Source organism: Anguilla anguilla, chromosome 9 (assembly GCF_013347855.1).
Source record: "Anguilla anguilla isolate fAngAng1 chromosome 9, fAngAng1.pri, whole genome shotgun sequence".
Classification (NCBI taxonomy): Eukaryota; Metazoa; Chordata; class Actinopteri; order Anguilliformes; family Anguillidae; genus Anguilla; species Anguilla anguilla.
The window spans coordinates 25,884,319-25,899,964 of NC_049209.1; the positions used below are offsets into that span (position 1 = coordinate 25,884,319).

The following is a 15,646-nucleotide window of genomic DNA, read 5'->3' on the forward strand; positions in this document are numbered from 1 at the left end:
AACTTCAGATCTGTGACACATAAAGCTTGCAGGATTTGCCAATGTAGAAACCAGCTCTTACCTTCACTGGTTTCAGACTCTACAGGAAGTTATCAATAAAGTAACTGGGATTGTGTCAGCCAAGCCTGCCCTCTTGTGGCTGATCCATAAAAAGGCAAGCTAATTTAGCAAGGACATGCCTATTTCAAGAAATGCTACGTACCTTTCAACCCAAATTGGTAGTTTGGGTACCATGTCTGATGGTATATTGGGTATATTTCTTTCAATTTACTGAACATTTTGCAGAGATAACTTCAAAATGGGCACCAGTGACTGGAATAGTATTGCACAATAAATGCATCAACAACTTCATGGTATAACAGGAACCCCTATCCCTGGTCCTGGAGAGCCACATAGTGAGATGGATTTTTGTTGTTACTCAGGACTTAATCAATCAATTAAATCAGTTGATTACACAGTTACCTTGAAAACAAAAACCAGGTGATATTAGGCTCTCTCCTCCAAACAGACCACTTCATCCAATTGCACATATTTCCAAAAATAGGCAGATGAATTCCTTTATGCCACTTTGTGAAATACCCACAAGACCAAGGACCCCTATGATGTAACAGAGGCCAGAGGAAGCACTTGACATATGAAATGTACCATTGCAATTCCAATCCAAGTTCATCAAGCTCCACATCAGGTTTTAGTCAGTACAATTCAGTTTATTCAGTCATTTCTAATATGGCCTAAAAAATCTATTATCATTTCAACTTCTGAAACTTAAATGGCCTAGATCAGCGGTAACCAACCCTGTTCCTGGAGATCTACCCTCCCCTTAGGTTTTCACTCTGACCCTAACACACTCCACTCGACAGCTAGAGGTCTTTTTTGAGCAGCTAATTAGTAGAACCGAGTATGTCAAATTAGGATTGAAATGAAAACAAACAGGATGGCAGATCTCCAGGAACGGGGTCGGTTACCACTGGCCTAGATAACCTGCCGCATTTCTCAAGTGTTTCTCAATGGCGGTGCAGACAGCCAGGCTTCGCCGAGGCGTCAGCAGCCTGCTCATCTCTCACTCCCCCGCTCTTTGTCTCGCCATCTTATCGCCATCTCGGTTTCCCACCCTGCTCGCTGCTCGCCAGCTGGTCTGTTTTCTTGTTATGAGTGGCACTCTTATTTCATAACTCATTTTCTTTCTCATGTACGCAGCTACCCATCGGTGAAGTATTGCTGGTCCACCTGTCACAGCATTACTAATACATGAGACGGTATTAGTCTCATTGATTATTTACTCTTTGTCTCACATTTTCATTTTATTTTGTTCTTTAATGAAGTCTTTGAGCAAAATTTACATTTTTTCAAAACCTAAAAATGGACATTAAAGATCCATTTTTAAATGTGATATTTGTGCTTCAATAAACATTTACAGCACCATCTGTGCTGTAAGGATGCACCCATGCTCAGACCATCTCAGAAGAGACAAGCAGCCTCTCCCTCTGTAAAATTTCTACCAACACTGGAAGGGCTGGCATCAGCATTGATGGGTCTGTGAAATAAAAGGGGGTCACTATGACTTCAATATTTAGGCTCACTGTGCAGAACGTCTTTGTAGAAAGGGAATGGCACCAGACTGTTTGTTTCTCACTCCCACAGATGTAAAATCTGTGTTCCAATATATTTGGTCATTTACCACCGCCTGCTGGTCAAGATGTGCATCACAAATTTCTGCAAACCAACATTTTTCAAAGTTCAAATTTTTTAATAACAGCAGGAAGAGGGACGCAAATGATAAAAACCTATTCCTTGTTTGTGCACTCCGAGCCTAAGGGTTTTCCTGTATCCTGGTTCTGTGTGGTTCATTAAAGCTAGTGTGCACATCATCATCCAGCTCTAACATAAGATGGAGGAAGTTCATTCAGCCAGAATGGAACATATGACAAATAGGAATGGAAGAACTGTGAGAGTCTAGTCCACAGGAATCAGTATGAACTAGTGGTAGACACTCCTCAGGTCTTACCTGAATTTAATTAATTGAGAGGATTCTTTACTTTTTCATTAAATTGAAAATTTTATCATTAAAACACTCCATTAGGACTGCAGGACTGCTGTTTACTGTCCAGAATCCCGCATCCCGCAGAGCCTCACTGGCTCCTGGCCAGGGCACGTTAGCACATAGGCATGTTAGCACGTTAGCACATTAGCGGTGCCCTGCCTGCGCGGAGCCCCATGGCTGTGCGGTTTGTGCAAGCGCTCAGGCTGAAGGCTCTTTCAGCTCTTCGCACCTCTTCAGCACGTCCTCCAGGAAGCCCACCACGGCGCTGAGGGCGTCCCGGGCGTCCCGGGCATCGGGCGAGCCCGCAGGCAGGCCTTTAAGCTGGTCGAGCGTCGCCCCCAGCTCCCTCCGCCTCTCCGCCGGGTCGGGACAGTCCCCGGCCTCCTCCCCCTCCCCGCCGCCCGTGTGGTAGCGCACCAGGTGGCCCTGAACGGCCTCCCCGGGCTCCCCCGCCAGGGAGGCGGCGAGCGCGGGCAGGTCGGGCGGCTGGCAGAGGGACAGCAGGTGCATGAGGGCGCGGCAGAGCTGGGCGCGCAGGCTGGCGCAGTAGCGGTACTCCAGGAAGTCCTCGGCCTCCTCGCTCCGCTCCAGCGCCTGGGACAGGGCCCGCCACACCTCCCGGAACTGCGCCGCGTCGCCGTAGCGATCGCGCGCGGCCGGCGCCGACAGGGCCGCCGCCGACTTGATCCTCACCTTGAAGTTCCGGCAGGAAGTGACCGCGCTGCACAGGGCCGAGTACGCGTCCGCCGTCCAGGGGGCGGAGCCTGGGAAACAGGCGGGAAAACACGTAAAGGCGGCGTAACCCCAGGGGATTGACAGTGATGGGCACTAATTACAGAGCCAACGCCAGAGAAGGATCGGTCTGTTTCCTCCAATGGCTTCTTCCTTCATGCTCCTGGGGGAGATTCTGCATGCTTTTTGTGGGGATTTTAGTCCCAGGTCTGCTGTGAAATGTATTGGACAAATATGTAAATTATGTATGCGTTTGTGTGTCTGTGTGTGTGTCTGTGAGTGTGACTTTATTTTTTCTCTCATACCACCCCCTAATACAGCTTCCTGAATCACTGATCAAACTGAATCAAATCATTTAATTTGAGCTAATTCAATATTAGGGGGTTAACTGTGTTCAGCCAAGCCAGATAAAATATGAAAATTAAGGGGTGTGAATAATTTAAAGGCTTTTCTGCAAAGCTTCCTGTCAAGATTCCTTTTGCCGGTTCAGTGTCTTTAAAGAAATGCCGATTAAAGCAGGAAGAATTCCTGGAGGGCCGGTCTGTATGCCGGTTTCTCACCCAATTATTCTTGTGTAATTCTTGCTATAAACAGCTATATATACAAACTCTGAGCTTCCCTCCCATACTGCACCACTGTAAAACTTTTGGATCAAAGATACAGAGTGCAGTAGGCAGACGTAGCTCACGTAGTCTCCCAAAAAACACAATATCAAATAAACGATTGAGTAACTGACAAGGCTGCCGAGGCGGAGGCGGGACCGGGGGGCGGGGCCTGTCACGCTCACCGAGAGGGAGGGCGGGGTTCCTGAAGGCGTTCCCCAGGGCGTAGCAGGCGTTCCAGCGCACCTTCATGGTGGCGTCGCCGCGCACCGTGCCGATGAGCGCCCGCACGGCCTCCTCCAGCGGCTGCTCGAACCCGGGCCGGGCCAGGTGGGCCGGCTGCAGGAAGTGCAGCAGGTTCCCCAATGCTCGTCCCGCGTTGCTCTTCACCTGAGGAGGGGGCGGGACCGCAGCACGACTCTCAGCCATTCAGAGAGCGCCTTTGGACATGGGCTGAGAAGTACGACTGCTCTGAGAGTTCTCATTTGAAATGGTAATAACTGAATGGAATCTAGTCTTATTATATGTGTACTCCTGCAGACCTGTTTTAGCACGGCTGCAATCAATCAAGGGCACAATAAAGATTGACTGATTGACTGATTGAGTGGCAATTCTAAATGATATGAAAATTGGCAGCATAAAAACTTGCTGGAGAAAAGCTCCTTGAGCTCGTGAATGGCTCCCGCCGTCACTCACCCTGTCCTTGTCCCCCGAGGCTCGGGTGGCCGAACACAGCATCTTCAGCAGCAGCAGGTCGGAGAACTCCTCCTGGAAGTCCCGTCCCGGAGATTCCCTAAGCGAAGAGGGGGGCAGAGGACACGGTCAGCACCAGGACCATCTACACCCCAGGGTTTGGGCTCAGGTCCCTTTCAATTCAGGACACAAAATTGTCGACTCATTTCCCCTTTTGAAAATCAGAACTGAGCCCCGTACTCTGCTGTGTGTGTGTGGAAGAGCCAGAGATCACAGGCAGGTAATTATGTATGTATCAGGTTCTATGTGAGAACAGGGGCAGGCAACGCCTCTGGCTCTGTGCGTTATAAGTGCTCCTGACACATGAAAGTACTGTAACGCAGGGGGCGTGTCCGGAGATTATGATAGGCGGGGAGATGAGCGCACGTGCGCACGGGCACTAACATGTTGATGGTGAGCGTGTCCGTCAGGTTTCCTAGCGACCAGGCCGCCTTGGCACGCACGTTGGGCGAGCGGTCATCCAGGCAGGTGAGGATGGCGTTGGCCGTGTCAGCCACAAACATGACGTCCTGCACAGGGGGAGAGAGAGAGGCAGCAAGAGGGAGAGAGTCAGAGAGAGAGACAGAGAGAGAGAGAAGATCAGGAAATTTCGGGCAGGTGTCTGCTACCTGGGTCCTGGGGGACCGCAATGCCAACTGTTTTCATTGTTACTCAGCATTTCATGACTCAATTCCAGCAGTTTCCTCCAGTGTAAACTCACCACTCCCGACTTTGTGGCTGTGAATTAATTGCTGATTTGAGACTTAAAAACCCCTGATCTAAGCACCAAAGAACTACATTTTTCACACTTCTTTTACCTGGATCAGGTCAGTTATGTGTGAGGTGTGAAGTTGTACATGTAGCAGTGCTAATGCAGGTAAAATGCAGGTAAAATGGCCGTACCTCCCGGAGGCTGGGGAACAGGATGTAGACCCCCAAGGCTCTGACTGCTGCTGCTTTCACCAGAGAGTTCTCACTGTACGTCAGGCCCAGCAGTACGGTCAGACACAGCATTTGGCTCTTATCCTGCAGCAACACACAAGCGCACATTTCTAATGGGACTGTCAGTTCTGTGTGCGTGCGTGTGTATGTGTGTGTGTAAGTGTGCATGTGCACATGTTTATATGTCATCTGTGTGTGTGTATATATGTATATGTGTGTCTATGCGCGTGGGTGTATACCCGTATGTGTGTGTTCATGTCAGAGTATGTGTGTGCGTGTATGCATGTATGTACGTTTGTGTGTGTGTATATGTGTGTGATTATAAGTGTGTATATGTGTGTGTATGCGTGTATGCATGTATGTACGTGTGTGTGTATATGTGTGTGATTATAAGTGTGTATATGTGTGTGTATGCTAGCGCTCTGACCGGCAGCTGGCTGAAGGCCTGGGGCAGGATGGAGGACAGGGTATCACAGGCGCTGGTCTGCAGGGTGGGGTGCTTCTCGCTCTGCAGAGCTCCGGTCAGCGGCCCACTCAGCACCTCTGACCAGAACTGAACCACCTGCAGCACAGAGCACTCCAATCAGCACTGAGTCACACATACACAACCACACACGGTCATACACACACAACCATCAAAACTAACGCACACATACACAACCATACACGGTCATACACACAGTACCATTAAAACTAACGCACACATACAGAACCACACACGGTCATACACACTATACCATCACAACTAACGCACACATACAGAACCAACACACGGTCATACACACAGTACCATTAAAACTAACGCACACATACAGAACCACACACGGTCACACACACAGTACCATCACAACAGACCCACACATACACAACCACACACGGTCATACACACAGTACCATCAAAAATGACTCACACATTCAGAAACACACACGGTCAAATACACAGTACACAGTACCATCAGAACAGACCCACGCATTCAGAAACACACACGGTCACATACACAGTACCATCACAACAGACCCACGCATTCAGAAACACACACGGCCACATACACAGTACCATCACAACAGACCCACGCATTCAGAACCACACACAGTCATACACGCAGTACCATCAGAACAGACCCCCGCATTCAGAACCACACACAGTCATACATGCAGTACCATCACAACCGACCCACACACTCAGTGTCACACACATACAGTACGATCTGTGTGGTACGTTTGCAAAAACAAGACAAGGAGAATAAAGGCTTTGGTGGGCAAAAACACTGTAAATGAATAAAAACGCACCACACTGTGAGAGAAACAGCTCTTCAGCAGAGAATGAGCGGGGGCGTGGCCTGCAGCTGTACACCGGGCGCGGGGGCAAATGGACAGACGGACGGACGGACGGACGGGCGGCAGCGGAGCCCAGCTCTGACTCACCTGTCCCAGGGGCACCCTGCAGCTCTGCGGCACGCTGGAGTCAGCTCTGTGCTGCTGGATGATTCCGGAACCCAGCTCCTCCAGGAGCTGAGAACACACGCGAGCTTGTAAACTGTGCTGCCTGACAGGAGTGTGTCTGTGTGCATGTATACGTGTGTGAGAGGAGCGTGTGCCTGTGAGTGTGTCTCAGAGGTGTCTGTGTGTGTGCGTGCGCGTGTGTAAGAGCGTGTGCATGTGTGTGTGTGTGTGTGTGCGCGCGCGTGTATACGTGCATGTGCATGTGCATACATGTGTATGTGTGTGTACGTGCGTGTGCGTGTGCATGTGCATGTGCATACGTGTGTACTGCAGAGCAGTCTCACCTTGGCCCCGTGCAGCTGTACAGACGGGTCAGGCTCTCTGAGGCAGCGGGCGCTAACCTCGGCCAGCTCCAGCAGGGACCCCTGCACCAGCGTGAAGTAGCCCTTCACCAGGTGAGCCAGCACCTGAGCACACAGACACACTGTGTGACTGACAGACCACAACCGCCAGAACCTGAGCATGAACACACACTGTGTGACTGACAGACCACAACCGCCAGAACCTGAGCACGAACACACACTGTGTGACTGACAGACCACAACCGCCAGCACCGGAGCACAAACACACTCTGTGTGACTTAAAGACCACAACGGTCAGACAACCGACAGTGCACATTTCTCTATGAACCACTCAGTCCCTGCCTATTTTCTGCTGTGGTCTGAAGACGCATCTCTTCAGACTGTACCTGGACTATCACTACTCTATAGGGCACTCTCAATCTAGGATTGCTCTTATGACTTGTATCCTTCCATCTTGTTCCTCTAGCACTTTCATCCAACACTTCTATTGCACTTATCGTTATCTTGATGTTGTAGCTCCTCGTCACGCCTCCTAGTTTGACTTACCATAACTTTTTGACCTAGCCTATGCTTACTGCGTGAAATGGACTTAATGTGTTCATGGCTTTGGATAACTGTTACATAATGAGTATTGTACCTCTTATCGAACCTGTGCTTTGTAGTTGTTCCAATGACCTTTGGTATGCACTTGTTGTACGTGGCTTTGGATAAAAGCGGCTGTCAAATAAATGTAATATAACCGCCAGCACCTGACCACGAGAAAGAGTACTGCCCACTTCCAAGGGCGATTGCTTGGCTTTTGTATATAATAAAGTAAGACCAGGACACTCCACCCATCTATACCCCTCATTTATCTGCAGACTGGAGTATCTACCACTGCATGTCTGAACACCATTAGCGTCCCTGTCTCTACTCCATGACCTCGCAAGCTGTTCCACGCTTCGACAACTCTCAGTGTAAAAAAAATACACCCCATTATCTGCCACAAATTTACCTTGACCTTTATTTTCTGAGCAAGCTTGCAGAGCACTTTCATTAAACAAAGTTGTGAAAGGAATAAAGGTTCATGTTATTACTGTCTTCAGTTTTCAAACTCTTTTCAAACGCAGTAACTATTTCTCTGCCCCTGTTAGTCAATATCGAGGCTCTGCTTCTCCTCTCACCTGTAGGGCCTCCAGCCGGACCGGGGAGGGTTCCAGGGAGCCCGAGGAGCCGGTGCCCTTGTCGCTGTCGGAGTAGGGGTCCTCGCGGGGCAGCGTGACCAACGACACGCACAGCTGCAGCAGCCAGCAGGGCTCTGCCGGTGGGCCCCCGGCGTCCCCCTCCGCCAGGGCCCCGGGGGAAGGCGGGCAGCGGTCCCTCCTGGGGGTGTTCCTCCAGCTCAGCGGCTCCTGGGGCGTGGCCCCCTCGCTCCCGCCCCCCTCGCCCGCTCCCCTGTAGTTTCCGGGCTGCCGCAGGAGCAGCTGGACCTCGGGGAGGGGCGCCTGAGTGGAGAGGATGGCCCCCAGCAGGGTGAGGCTCGACACCCGCACGTTCACGTCTGCCCGAGGGCGGGGTTCGGGAAGAGAAGAGGTTAATAAGCGATGGGTTGCATTTCAGACTCCGCCCAATCTGACTCCTGTCCTGCCCAATCAAATGCCCTCTTCCCTTCATCACTACAGATCTCTGGGCAAACCACCACTTGCTCCAGGTAAGGAGGTTGAATGAAGGATCTTTCAGATTTGTGGCCCAACTTAGCTCACGTGAGAGGAAGTGTCTTTCTACTGGGGCACTGCTTTCACAGCATCCCTTCAGCAAGAGTACAGCCAGGCACCCAAAGCACTATGGGAAACAGTGTTTAGTACAGCTGTGATGTACTAAACACTGATTGCAGCCAGAGAGCTGAGATTGGAGTCGCGCTCACAAAGGGGCAATGTATTTTTGTGAAATGAGCCGGAACTGAAACGGAGGAGGCCGGAGGGGAGGCGGGTGTCCCAGACCAGAACCCTCACCTCTGTGCCGAACGTAGGGCCGAATCTGCTTCCACAGGGGGCTGAGCAGGCCGGGCCGGAGGCGGCCGTACGGCACACTGGACACCAGATGGGCCAGGCACTGCGGAGAAAGGGTAGCACATAACCGGAAGAGCCAATGAGAGCATCGCACTGTGAATCACCATGACGTTATCAAACACTGTACCGGGTATGACCATATCGCCCAGCTATGCTTAAAACTGAATCTTCTGAAGAACATGGTGCAAAATCAGGGATCATTTTTAAATGCGTGTTTTAATATTTCAATAGGCTGTAGACACACCACACAATGTGAGGGGTGCACATTTCTTTGTGAGCCATTACATTCTTTTTAACTGAAGGAACTGTACCAGTGACACAGAACCATCAGTAATGAAAAGAAACTTCCCCTTTACTGCCAAATTCAGTACTTTGTGAAGTCGTAACGTGTACGTGTGCATACGTGCAAGTGTGCGTATATGCATGCATGTGTGTGTATGCGTATGAGTGTGTGAGTGCGTGCGCTTGGTGTCTATATGCGTGTTTGTGTGTGCGAGTGCACGTGTGCTTGTACGTGTACGTGTACGTGTGTGTGTGTGTGTGTGTGTGCTTGCGTGTGTGCCTGTACGACTATGTGTGGGCGCATGCCAGATGCAGTAATACCTTGATGACCTGAGTGAGGGTCTGAGAGGAGGACTCGGCCATCAGCGCCAGCAGCAGGCCGCGGTGCAGCTCCCTCAGACTGGCCGCCAGCGTGGCAGAGAAGGGCGTGAAGGCCTGGCGTGGGGCCCCGGTGTCCTCCGCCGCCGACAAGAACTGCCGGGAGCCCTCCAGCAGGGCCGACAGCGACTGCAGGGCCCCCGCACGCACCTGAGGGGCCAGAAGATCGGGGACAAAGGTCCAAAAAAGTTAGCATGTACATCAATACTGCTACACACTTATGCAAATAATGAGGCACACGGCAGGCCCAGGGCTAACCTTAAGATACGACCTTAAGAAATTATACACAGACAGCAACAGGCTCATTTTAAATGAATGAGTGCCATATCCTATTTGATTCTGGAGCCCTTGTCATGTGAATGGGGACCCACAAAATCATGGCTGGGCCCTAATTAATTAGCTCAGCATTCAGCATAAATATGTACAGCAGAGATGAGTTTTACAGTAGCCCCAGCAGTACAGACCCAAGGAGAGAATGCTGCTCCAGTACTGACCTTAGGAGGGAATGATACAGCAGTACTGACCGAATGATACGATTCTACAGCAGTACTGTCCGTATGGTAAGATGCGACTACAGTACTGACCTTAGGAGAGGGGTCCTTAAGGACGATGGTGAGCAGGGTGAGGGGAGGCGGCCCACCAATCCCAGGGGCGTCGGGGACGAACGAGGACCAGTATCCGTACAGAACCCTCTTCTCTACACACTTCACCACCGACAGGAAACAGTGCAGCGCCCCCTGCCTCACACGGGCCTGGTACAGCCTACAGGAGCCAAACAGAGACAGCTAGCTTAACCCTTACACTAACCCACAGCTATCAATGTGCGCACAACACTTACGCTAACCCACAGCCATCAATGTCCACAGAACCCTAACGATAGTCTAACCCTTACACTTACGCTAACCCACAGCTATCAATGTGCACAGAACATCTAGACAATTGTTCTCAATCTATAGATGTAAATTAGCTCACTACCAAGTTGAGTTTCTGAATTTAATGTTAACTATTTCACATAGACTATTTGAAGCTAAATAAAGTAAGTCAGCATGCGGTTTCTTGATTTTTGTTTACAAATGGCAGAAAAATCCAACAATTATTCCACAACAATGACCGAGTACCACATGCTAAACTTGGAGAACAATCAATCAATGAAATCTCAAGCAATCAGACTTAACTACATCACCATACTGCTGAAGTTAGGGTTATTGGGTTAAGTCTACGCAAAGCTTTGGGTAACACCAAATTAAACTGGTGCGGTCTCGAAACAAAGGTGGTTTACAGGAAGCAAATGGCTTGATGATTAACGTTTTGGTCGTCTCAGTACCTAAGCTTGCTCTGCAACCCCCCTTCAGGATCAGAGAACTCAGAGTCTGAGCTGCTCCTCTTCCAGGAGGGGTACAGGGAGGGGAAAGGGGATCCTGGGTGAAGGGAGCGTCCAGGGGAGGTGGGGGTGGTGGTCTGTGACCAATGGCTTTGAGAGTCTCCTCCGCCTGCCTTTGCCAGACCCAACCCAGGCCCCGTCTCCATCTCTCTCCCCTCCCCCTCTCCTTCCTCCTCCCTCCTCCCCTTTGGCTTGGTCTTCTTGCTTCGCCCGCCTGGCTTACGCTTCTTATTCTGGGGAAAGGAGCTGACATTAGACATTGACACAGCCCCCAGGCCCTCTGATTGACAACCAATTCCGCCAGGAGATGCTTCAACACCCACATCCCACCCTCAGAAGCCACCCTTCTCTAAGAAGTGGACACGTACCCCTGAAGGCTTGTTCTGGGTTTGTGTGTCCCGTGATGGCTCCGGCTTGGTGGTAGCGACACCCTCATACTGGGGGAGTGGTGCGGGGTACAGAACTGCAGGCATCTCCAAATTCATCCCCGGTAACCCAAAGAACATGTACTTCTACAAGAAGGCATGATGGTGTTAATGAGTGCCACTTTCAGACATACATTTTCCAAGAAACATATTAATAAGAAACTTCCACAAATAAACAGGAATGGCTGCAGCATCAGATATGAGCTGTATATAGTAATACCACTTTTACTTTCTGTAGTTTGAGAACAGAAATGTAAAGAGTCTATCCTTTGACCAACTACAAGCAAATATATACAACCAGAAGTTCCAACTACAGACCAAAGGCTTCATTACCTGAGGTTTTCAAAGTAGATTTCAATTATTAAACTGGTATTATGACCTTTCAAAATAAATTAATGAGTTAAAGTAATCAACTACATGAAAATCTACTGCCACAAAGGTTGTGAGTTGCATTATGGGTACCTTGAGCACAGCCAGTAGGGAACCAAGCTGTCCATCTGCCTCAAGTTTCCCCTTCCCTCCATTCAGAAAGTACTGCATCCCCTTTAGGGCATTCTGCAATAGCTGAGAAAGAAACATGACAGTCAGAATCCTCACATATACTGCGGATTTGCAGAATGAAAGCAAGCAAGCGGTGCAAGCCCCTAAGCAAGCAAGTCTACATGACACACAGCGCACAGGAATAACAATGCCAGGGATGAGAATGTGTGGCCACGTCACTGACTGTGCAAAAGATGATGTCATCTACATTGGACGGCTTGGGAGATTGTATCATCTCAAGGAACGTTCTGAAGCAGATAGTTCTGTAGGGCTCGTCCAGGCACGGTTGGCCAGGAGTCCTGACAAGAGATCAGAAGACCATATTATACAAAGACACAGTGTGGAATACTAGATTTTCCTAACATTATAAGAATGAATGTCCTGTCAACATCTAAAATTTTAATCTGAGAGCCTGCATCATTCATTTGACCTTCATTGTGTACAATTATGGGCTACATTTCACTGGGACTTGACCTATGCAGACCAACAATGTGTGTGCATTAATTAAATAAAGAAAGAAATGCCTTTGCTTCAAGAACATACAAAGAGCAGCATGCAGTGTGGATGGAGATACTATTGGGATGGAGGAAAGTATACTGTCAAAACACACTATCTTCCAAAAAGTTCAAAGTAAATTTCATAAACAATTTTATAAACAACTTGATTTAAAAAAATGTTTAAGGTGAATAAAGTGCTCATTGAGGTTCAAAATGACAAAATATTTCACCCCACAATGTTGTTTTTAGACTACAGCGAGCACATTATCTTTTGAGTTCATAAAACAAATTTATTATAAAAGTAAGCCTTGAATTTAGACTTTTGTTATTTATACAGCAAAGCTATATCCACCCTGAATAAGGTATACAGTACCAGGCTGTTAATTTATACCAGGCTGTTTACAACCAATACATGTATTCCAATGCATACAGTCTAGTTTCAAAGCATACTGTCCTGTATTAAATTCTGAAATAACCCCTGGGCACCTCACACACACAAAGAGTGTGGGGAAGCTCACCCAAGGCACAGGTTAGCCATGCAGTGCACAGCTGCACGTCTGAGCTCCACGTCGAGCTGGCTGGGGCCACTGTTCCGCAGCAGGAGTCCTCCATGGCCCAGCAAGTCTGGGAGGTGCTGAGGAGTTTGAAGGAGAGGAACAGTGCATTAGCGGTAAGAAAACATACCGCACACGAGCACACAGAAAAACATGAATATGTGACAACCCGCCGACTGCAACTTGGGATTCTTCAAAAGCTCTGATTCCAAAAGTGCATTTATGCCAGCAATATTTGCTGACACACAATTTAACTTTAGGAATTAAACAAGTTGATTAAAAACATATAAAGTCCTATTACTGACCACTCTGCACCTATGGCTAAATGTATGTCACATTGGAAGGTTTAGCACAAAACAAGATAAGGGAAACCAAGAAAAAGGCGTGAACGGCTGATATCTGTGCATTATTACCCTCTGGCATTTGGGGCCGTTGGCATACACAAGAGCGGCCAGCGCCTGTAAGATCTCAGCGTGGGTCCAGGAGCTGCAGGCCTGCAGAGCCCGAATGGAGTAGGACACCAGCGAGTCCAAACTCTGCTCATCTACGATTACCTGCAGACACCCCACACACAGGTCTCTAAAACCCACCAAAACTACCATCCCATATGCTAAATCAGTGCAGAGACCAGCCAAACTAGACCGCTGTACTGAAAATCTACCATCAGCACCTTCAGCAGTACAAATATAGAATTTACATGACACATTTACATTACACATTTTTAAAGTTATTTGTCATTTGTATTTTAACAACTGGAACAGAAACTAGCAGTATGTTTTACTTAATCACAATAATTCTGTTAAGAATGCCCGCACAACACATTCAACGTTACCTGAAGCCGGATAAGGAGGTGATGGACAAGTTGGCAAAGTTTGATGACAAGGTGCTCTTGACTGATGTGCACCAGTCTGCTGGCTTGGACGAGCAGTGCGCACACATCCTGACAAGTTGACATCACGTACTCCATCAGTCACAGTGTAGCGTGCACCTAAATTATACACTGCCATGCGGTGGTTGGACTGGTAAATTAGCTAGATAGCTACTTGGATAACTCGAATACAGAATTCCTGTGGCTAACTATCCACTTCAGGAGGACAGTAAACGTAATAATGGGTTGTTAAAGTAATAAAACGGCAACAAGTTATCTACATGACAATATCACAACAACCCATTATCCTCCAGGTTCACTTAGACCTCTTCAGAAATTAGTATAACCAGCTAACTAACCATCATCATAATTAAACTGTGGGTTTACCACGTACATGAGATTTCACTTACCTCCGGTCCAATGTTGCAGTTTGAGTAGGTGGTGTTATAGTTTTCTGAGATTAACTGATCGAACAGAAGGTTTAGTTCAGTTTTAAAACTGGCATTGTCGGAGGGTCTGAGCGAACAAAGCTTAGAATAACAGCGGCTGAACTGTACGCCAGCATTGCCCGGTGCCATTTGCGTTGCATTTAAGGCGTCGTCAGGACTGTTCACGGACAGAAACTCGGGGCCGTGGACGGGCGGCACCTCACGGCTTCCAGCCGGAGAAAACGCTGCACCGGCGGCCATTTTTTTACTGAAAGTGGGCTTTGCTATGGAAACACAAATCCACATCCTGGGTCAGGAGTGTGACTTGAGGTGTCCTTCCTCTTACGCACGATCTCCGTTTCAAGCTCCATACGGTGACCTGTGTGTTTGTGTGTTAAGTCTGCTTGTTTGCCATTACAAGCTTATTAAGTAAGTAATTATTTAACTATTTCGCTTTCCATGCCCACCACGAGGAATGCAATATACAATGTTCGAGAAATATTATAGCAATGAATAAAGGTTTAATTGAGATATAGCTGGTCTGAGGTCATGTGTTTTGGTTAAGGAACAGCTGGACTTCGGATACCTTCTGTGCCCATGATAATTTACTAAATACAATACAATACAATGTGAAGTAGTGTACAGGGTTTTTCGCACACACTCACTAGTGTTAAAAATAAAAAAATCAGTCTATCCTGTCAAATCCTGTAAATACATAACTACCAGTCATTATGGCATAAATTCCTATATCACACATACACGCGTGGCTACTCTGTTTCTTTCGAGTCAGCGTAAAAGAAGTGTGGTCAAATTCTGGGGGCGATGTGGCGGTTTGATAAACGGAGTCGCTGAATAAGGGGTGTGTGGCAGGCGTGTGGCAGGCAACTCGGGAGCTCCAGGGGCGTAGAGAGCAGACACTGTGGGTGCACTGCTCTCGGTCAGCAGACAGTGGTCAGTATTGTGTAAATGTTGCAGGTGGGTCGACGCTAAATACTGGCAGAGTCCCAACAGTGTGTGTGATAAAGTGTTTGTGAACATGTGTTTTGAATGTGTGTTCTGTCAGTAATTGGGCGTTTCCCTGAGTAATGGTTAATCGGTATGCACATGTGACTGTTTCTCAGGAGTAATGCTATGTGATGCAAATCAGAAAAAGGTTGCAAATGTTTATACATGGTGTCCTCTTCCAGATTAACTTGGTTTGAAGTTTCAAGAAAAAGTTTTAAATTATAATGGGTAGCAGAACAACATAATGGTTAGGGAACTGGGCTTGTAACTCCAAGATTTTAGGTCTGATTCCCAGATGCTGACATTGTACCCATCAGCAAGATACCTAACCTGAATTGTTTCAGTAAATACCCAGCTGCTTAAATGGACTTTATGTAAAAGAATTA

At 48.3% G+C, this 15,646-nt stretch overlaps 1 protein-coding gene across 1 annotated transcript; it reads right to left on the bottom strand.

Annotated features, from left to right (window-relative positions):
* Nucleotides 1-1,726: 1,726 nt before the first annotated feature.
* heatr6 (HEAT repeat containing 6) lies at nucleotides 1,727-14,781 on the bottom strand. The gene is made up of 20 exons (XM_035431686.1): nucleotides 14,238-14,781; nucleotides 13,792-13,899; nucleotides 13,373-13,513; nucleotides 12,924-13,039; nucleotides 12,093-12,207; nucleotides 11,831-11,932; nucleotides 11,312-11,455; nucleotides 10,887-11,176; nucleotides 10,147-10,324; nucleotides 9,506-9,712; nucleotides 8,846-8,945; nucleotides 8,018-8,394; nucleotides 6,837-6,959; nucleotides 6,475-6,561; nucleotides 5,477-5,611; nucleotides 5,011-5,133; nucleotides 4,513-4,637; nucleotides 4,072-4,168; nucleotides 3,561-3,765; nucleotides 1,727-2,805 (listed from the first exon to the last, which is right to left on the bottom strand). Exons 1-20 carry the CDS (start codon nucleotides 14,559-14,561, stop codon nucleotides 2,240-2,242), a joined length of 3,663 nt encoding a protein of 1,220 aa, XP_035287577.1. The 5' UTR covers nucleotides 14,562-14,781; the 3' UTR covers nucleotides 1,727-2,239.
* Nucleotides 14,782-15,646: the final 865 nt, after the last annotated feature.

Bases quoted from the DNA above. Each gene is read 5' to 3' on its own strand.
- heatr6 (XM_035431686.1), bottom strand. From the start codon at position 14,561: ATGTGGATTTGTGTTTCCATAGCAAAGCCCACTTTCAGTAAAAAAATG. The intron at 4,638-5,010 runs GTACGGCCATTT...CCCCCTGTGCAG, and splicing joins TGTTCCCCAGCCTCCGGGAG to GACGTCATGTTTGTGGCTGA. The intron at 4,169-4,512 runs GTTAGTGCCCGT...CTCTTCGCTTAG, and splicing joins GACACGCTCACCATCAACAT to GGAATCTCCGGGACGGGACT.